The 7,203-nt window shown below is 49.1% G+C and overlaps 1 protein-coding gene across 1 annotated transcript in view; it reads right to left on the bottom strand.

The window, feature by feature from the left end:
* The window catches only part of SPC24 (SPC24 component of NDC80 kinetochore complex), an 11,069-nt gene extending 9,511 nt beyond the window's left edge, over window positions 1–1,558 (bottom strand). The window contains exon 1 of the mRNA XM_017497750.2: window positions 1,349–1,558. Within this exon, the coding sequence (XP_017353239.1) occupies window positions 1,349–1,508 (160 nt within the window). The 5' untranslated portion in view covers window positions 1,509–1,558. The remainder of the gene's footprint in view (window positions 1–1,348) is intronic.
* Window positions 1,559–7,203: the final 5,645 nt, after the last annotated feature.

The following is a 7,203-nucleotide window of genomic DNA, read 5'->3' as shown; positions in this document are numbered from 1 at the left end:
AAAAAAAAAAAGAAAAAAAAGAAAATGGTCCCCCCCTTTTTTTTTCTTTTGAGATGGAATTTCGCTCTTGTCGCCCAGTCTGTAGTGCAATGGCATGATCTCAGCTCACTAAGACCTCCACCTCCGGGTTCAAGTGATTCTCCTGCCTCAGCCTCCCAAGTAGCTGGGATTGCAGGTGCCCGCCACCACATCCCGCTAATTTTTGTATTTTTAGTAGAGACGGGGTTTCGCCATATTGGCCAGGCTGGTCTTGAACTCCTGACCTCAGGTGATCCACCCACCTTGGCCTCCCAAAATGCTGGGATTACAGGTGTAAGCCACAACACCTGGCCCCAGGTTACTTTTTAAGAGATATTATCTTGCTCTGTTGCCTAGGCTGGTGGTGGAGTGCAGCTCATTACAATCTCCAACTTCTGGGCTCAAATGATTCTTGCACCTCAGCCTCCCAAGTAGCTGGGATTACAAATGGGAACCACCAGGCCGGGATAATACTTTTTTATTTTCAGTAGAGATGAGCTATCAGCAAGTTGCCCAGGCTGGTCTCCAACTCCTGGTCTGAAACAATCCTCCTACCTTTCCTCCCAAAGTGCTGGAGTTACAGGTGTGAGGCCTCCTTCAGGCTTCTGCTCAAACATCATCTTCACAGAAGGCTTTCCCCAAAACTTCACCACTCCGCCTACACAACCTAGTTTTCCTCCTTGTGATCCACCTGCCTCGGCCTCCCAAAGTGCTGGGATTGCAGGTGTGAGCCACCGGGCGAGACCGACAAATGGATTTCTCTTGTTAATCCTGCTCCCTCTCCCAGGCACTAGCATGCATGTCAGTCCCCTAAGGCAAAAATTTTGTCTGTTTTGTTCCCTGCTGCCACCCAGGGCCTGGCGGCAGCAGGTGCTCCATGAAACATCTGAATGCTAGTGCATTCTTCTCAGGAAGAAGGGGTGGGCTATTTTCACAACCATTTGACAGGGAAGGAAGCTGAGGCACAGAGAAGTTAAGAAACTCACCTCAAGTCTCACAGAGGACGTGAGGATGGGTGCTGGGATTCAAACCGGGCGCTTTGACTCCTAAGCCTGAGACCCCCAGCTCCTGGTCACGGAGCGCTCAGAAGGGATCAACCCCTCCGTGATCCTATATTTACCACTAAACCCCTGGGGCGCAGGGGATGGTTGCTGTCATAAAGCTGATTTCTCAGAGAGGTAAACTAAGGCTCAGAGGGGGCCGTCTCAGGGGAATAGGGCAGGAGATAGGAGAGTCCAGTAGAGAAGGGGTTTAGAGGTCGGCCTTGTCGCCGCCTACCAGCACCCGGGCCCTGTACCCCGCCGGCCCGCGCCCGCGCTCTGGCCCTCACCATGCAGCTGCGTCTCGGCACCGTCTTGCGTCTCCAACAGCCGCTCCACCACCTGCTCGTGGTGCCCCAACAGCCGTCGCTGCTGAGCCTCGGCGCGGTTGGTGCCCAGCAGGCTGAGCAGCCCCTGGCTCACCTCCTCCATATCGCGGAAGGCGGCCATGACTACCGCAGTCCCCAGCCCGCGCAAAATTTGACTGCCCGAGGGGTCTGCCCTCTTCCCAGAGGGTTTGCTTTCCATTGGCTTTTTTCTACGTCAGTCGTAAGCAATGGCCAATAGGCATAGGGAACGGCGTCTCAGAATGGGGGAAGCCGCGTTGGGTCTGGCCTGGTGCGCCTGCGCGCAATAATCCGTCAGTCATCCGAGATGACCAATCGGCGCAAGAAGGGGGAGTCTCCGTTATCCCGCCCGATGCGTCTGCGCGGGGTGGAAAGATGCTGTTTATTTCTCCTTAGGTCGAGCGCCTTCTCTGTAGAGGGCGGAGTTCTAAAGGCAAAACAGAGAGCAGCTTCTCTAGGAACTTACATCCTACAGTGTGTGCGTGGGATACACACAATAAGCATAAAGAATGAGTAGATTCTATGACAGGCTGCATAGCAGAATGGCGTCTGCAGCCAGATTTACTGGATTCGAATCCCAGCGTTGCCACCTACTAGCTGTGTTATCCTAGGCAGACTTCACCCCTCTGTTCGGTACTTTCCTCCTTAGTAAGACAGGGTCATACTAGTGCCCATGTCAGGGTTGCCGTGAGGATTCTTCTTATTACCTTTTTTTGGGTGGGGGGCAGGGTATTGCTCTGTGGTCCAGGCTGAAGTACAGTGTCACAATCATAGCTCATTGCAGCCTCGACCTCCTGGCCTCCAGCAATCCTCCCACCTTCACCTTCCAAAGTGCTGGGATTACAGGCATAAGCCACCTAGCCCACCTGGCATGAGGATTAAATGAAGATAGTGCCTGGTATTCAGCAGGTGCTATATAGTTGTTTAATGAAACAGAATCCTAGCACGCAGCTGGATGCAGTAGCTCACACTTGTAGTTTCAGGTCTTTGGGAGGCTGAGGCAGGAGGATTGCTTGAGCCCTGGGGTTTGAGACCAGCCTGTCTCAGAAAAAACAAAACTAACAAAAAAAAGATCACTGCAGTGGTGCCACCTTGGCTCACTACAACCTCTGCCTTCCAGGTTCAAGTGATTCTCCTACATCAGCCTCCCGAGTACCTGGGATTGCAGGCACACACCACAAAAAAATACTTAATTTTTTGTATTTTTAGTAGATACAGGGTTTCACTATGTTGGCCAGGGTGGTCTTGAACTCCTGACCTAGTTCGGCCGCCTCGGCCTCCCAAAGTGTTGGGATTACAAGCGTGAGCCACCGCGCCCAGATTGGTATCATTTTTTATGTGCTACCACCTGAAGAACATCTCATTATGGCTTTTTTCTTTTCTCTCTCTCTCTCTCTCTTTTTTTTTTTTTTTTTTTTTTTTTTTTTTTGAGACGGGGTCTTGCTCTGTCCCTCAGGCTGAAGTGCAGTGGCTCAGGTGATCTTTCCATTTCAACCTCCACAGTAGTCGGGACTACGGGTGTGTGTCACCCTTTGGTGTCTAAGACCATGCCTTCTATAACCAGCTGTGTGATCTTGTCACAGGACTCACCTTTGCTGTGGCTAAAGGCAGCGAATAACAAAGATGCACAGTGAAATCAAGAAGGGATAAAGCCTCAGGTTCCATTTCTGTTGCTGCAGCTTACCTGTGACCTTGGCAGGTTCCCAACCTTCCTAAACCACGGCGGCTAAAGATAGCCCTCTCTTATCAGCTGCCAGGAGGTGTCCCAGAGATAAGCCAGGCAAGATTGGGCAACTGGAGCCCGATAGGTGCAAAGGCTCCTGTGGAAAAATGCCACCCACCCACCTCCCTTCCAAAAAAGCAAAGTGAGAACCACTTCACAGCCATGAGGATGGCTACTGTCCAAAACCAACCAACCAGCCAACCAACCTGGAAAATAACAAGTGTTGACCAAGACGTAGAGAAATTGGAATCCTTGTGTACCCTTGCTGAGAATGTAAAACGGTGCAGCTGCTGCGGGAAACAGAATGTCAGTTCCTCAAAAAATTAAAAATAGTATTACTATATCAGCAATTCCACTCCTGGATATATCCCCAAAAGAACTGAAAGCAGGGCCGGGCTCAGTGGCTCACGCCTGTAATCCCAGCACTTTGGGAGGCTGAGATGGGTGGATCACCTGAGGTCAGGAGTTTGAGACCAGCCTGACCAACATGGAGAAACCTCATCTCTACTAAAAATACAAAATTAGCCGGGTATGGTGGCACATGCCTGTAATCCCAGCTACTCGGGAGGCTGAGGCAGGAGAATCGCTTGAACCCGAGAGACGGAGGTTGCAGTGAGCCAAGATCATGACATTGCACTACAATAAGCCTGGGCAATAAGAGTGAAACTCTATCTCAAAAAAAAAAAAAAAGAATTGAAAGCAGGTTCTAGCACAGATATTTGCCCATACATATTCATAGCAGCCATTATTCACAATAGATAAAAAGTGAAAACAGCACAAGTGTTCTTAGATAGAAGAATTAATAAACAAAACGTGGTCCATCGTACAACCCCAATTTTTTTTTTTTTTGAGATAGAGTCTTGCTCTGTCCCCTAGGCTGGAGTGCAGTGGTGCGACTTCGGCTCATTGTAACCTCCGTCTCCCAGGTTCAAGCGATTCTCCTGCCTCAGTCTCCTGAGTAGCTGGGATTACAGGCACCCACCACCACGCCCAGCTAATTTTTAAATTTTTAGTAGAGGCAGGTTTTCACTATGTTGGCCAGGCTGGTCTTGAAAGCCTGACCTCAGACGATCCACCCACCTAGGCCTCCCAAAGTGAGGGGATTATAGGTGTGAGCCACCATGCCCAGGCCACAATTTTTTTTGTTGTTGTTTTGAGACAGGATCTCTGTCTGCCAGGCTGGAGCGCAGCAGTGATGTATGTGATCATGGCTCATCACAGCTTTGACCTCCTGGGCTCAAGCAATCTTCCCATTTTAGTCTCCCAAATAGCTGGGACTACAGGCACATGCCACTACACCCAGCCAATTTTTTTGTTTTTGTTTTTGTTTTTGTGAGATGGAGTCTTGCTCTGTCTCCAGGCTGGAGTGCAGTGGCGCGATCTCAGCTCACTGCAACCTCCACCTCCCAGTTCAAGCAATTATTCCACCTCAGCCTCCTGAGTAGCTGGAATTATAGGGGTGCACCACCATGCCTGGCTAATTTTTCTTTGTATTTTTAGTAGAGACGGGGTTTCACCATGTTGGCCAGGATGGTCTTGATCTCTTGACCTCGTGATTTGCCCTCCTCGGCCTCCCAAAGTGCTGAGATTACAGGCGTGAATTTTTTTTTTTTCTAGAGATGAGGGTCTCACTATATTACCTAGGCTGGTCTGAAACTCCTGGGCTCAAATGATTCTCTTGCCTCAGCCTCGCAAAATGCTGGGATTATAGGCCTTAAAAAGGAAGAAAATTCTGACTGGATGCAGTGGCTCACACCTGTAATCTCAGCACTTTGGGAGGCCTAGGTGGGTGGGTTACCTGAGATCAGGAGTTCCAGACCAGCCTGGCCAACATAGTGAAACACCATCTCTACTAAAAATACAAAATTTAGCCAATCATGGTGGTGTGTGCCTATAATCCCTGCTACTTGGAAGGCTGAGGCAGGAGAATCACTTGAACTTGGGAGGCAGAGGTTACAGTGAGCTGAGGTGGCACCACTGCACTCCAGCCTGGACAACAAGAGCAAAACTCAGTCTCAAAAAAAAAAAAGAAAAGAAAGGAAATTCTGACACATGCTACAAGGTGGATGAAGATGTGTTTGTAAAATAAGCCAGAAACAGGCAGGGCCGGGCGCAATGGCTCACGCCTGTAATCCCAGGACTTTGAGAGGCCGAGGTGGGCAGATCACGAGGTTGGGAGATCAAGACCATCTTGGCCAACATGGTGAAACCCCGTCTCTACTAAAAATACAAAAGTTAGCTGGCTATGGTGGCATGTGCCTGTAATCCTAGCTACTAGGGAGGCTGAGGCAGGAGAATCATGTGAACCCAGGAGGCAGAGGTTGCAGTGAGCTTAGATTGCACCACTGCACTCCAGCCTGGTGACAGAGACTCCGTCTCAAAAAGCCAGACACAGGCTGGGCGCGGTGGCTCAAGCCTGTAATCCCAGCACTTTGGGAGGCCAAGGCGGGTGGATCACGAGGTCAAGAGATCGAGACCATCCTGGTCAACATGGTGAAACCCCGTCTCTACTGAAAATCCAAAAAAATGAGCTGGGCATGGTGGTGCGTGCCTGTAATCCCAGCTACTCAGGAGGCTGAGGCAGGAGAATTGCCTGAACCCAGGAGGCAGAGGTTGCGGTGGGCCGAGATCGCGCCATTGCAATCCAGCCTGGGTAACATGAGTGAAACTCTGTCTCAAAAAAAAAAAAGCCAGACACAAAAAGACAAACACTGTGTAATTCCACTTATATGAGATCCCTAGAGTCATCCAATTAATAAAGGCAGAAAGTAGAATGGTGGGTACTAGGGGCTGAGGAGGAGGATTCGGAGTGAGTGTTTCATGGGGACAGTTTCAGTTTTGCAAACTGAGAAAATTTTGGAGCTGGAGGGTGGTAATGGTTGCACAACAGTGTGAATGTACTTAATACCACTGACCTCTGCACTTTAAAATGGTTAAAATGGTACACTTCATGCCATGTATACTTTACCACAATTAAAATTTAAAATAAACTAAAAAAAAAAGCAAAGCAAGAAACTATGTGAGGGGAGGTTGGGGGGAATGGGGTCTCAAGGGTGAGCTGAACAAAAGAAATAAAGATCATGACAAATGGGTCTGGCAGTTGCATTGTGAGAAAGTTTCTTTCCTAAAATCCCTTCTTGGCTGGCAAATCCAGAGGAAATTGACAAGAGCAATGGATCTTCTGCCTAGAAATACACTCCTTAGCATAACATTTCTGGGGCTTCCAAAACCTTCTGTTATCTCCTGGCTGAACCGCCTAGGGGATAAACAGAGGAAATGAGAAGTCGGGAGATATGACCCCCTCTGGGAGATCTGAGGGGGAGGGCCCGGGCTGCTGGGACCAAGATACTCCTTTTCCTATACTGGTGCCGGTGACTCCAGAAGTGCTGTTTGCAAAAAAGCCATGGATGTTGCTGGGCACGGTGGCTCACGTCTGTAATCCCAGCACTTTGGGAGGCCAAGGCGGGCAGATCAAGAGGTCAGGAGTACAAGACCAGCACGGCCAATATAGTAAAACCCGTCTCTACTAAAAATACAAAAAATTAGCCGGGTGTGGTGGTGGTGGGCACCTATAATCCCAGCTACTCAGGAAGCTGAGGCAGGAGAATCGCTTGAACGTGGGAGGTGGAGGTTGCAGTGAGCCGAGATCGCACCACTGCACTCCAGCCCCGGTGACAAAGCGAGACTCTGTCTCAAAAAAAAAAAAAGGCATGGATGGAGCTGTACACTTTTGTGCACCATTTGTACACAAAATATATGTATTTTATAACTCCAGAAAAAAGTATTGTAAATAAAAATTAAGACCAAACATATTAGGAAAAGATTTGGTAGGAAACACTCTAAACTGTCGACAACGGTATTTCTAATCAAGTGGGATATGGCAACCTGCAATCAACAAACACTGCCGTATTGTTTGAATTTAGACTCTTGGAGTCCTAACCACTCTGGAGGCTGAGTTGGGAGGATTCATTGAGCCCTGGAGGTCGAGGCTGCAGTGAGCTATGATTGCACCACTGCACTCTACCCTGGGTGTAAGAGTGAGACCCTGTCTCTTTCTTTCTTTGTTTTTTTTTTT

The sequence above is a fragment of the Cebus imitator genome, unplaced genomic scaffold, assembly GCF_001604975.1.
Source record: "Cebus imitator isolate Cc_AM_T3 unplaced genomic scaffold, Cebus_imitator-1.0 Scaffold234, whole genome shotgun sequence".
Classification (NCBI taxonomy): domain Eukaryota; kingdom Metazoa; phylum Chordata; class Mammalia; order Primates; family Cebidae; genus Cebus; species Cebus imitator.
Note: the sequence above shows the minus strand (reverse complement) of the source record. Positions and strands in the feature narration are given on the sequence as shown.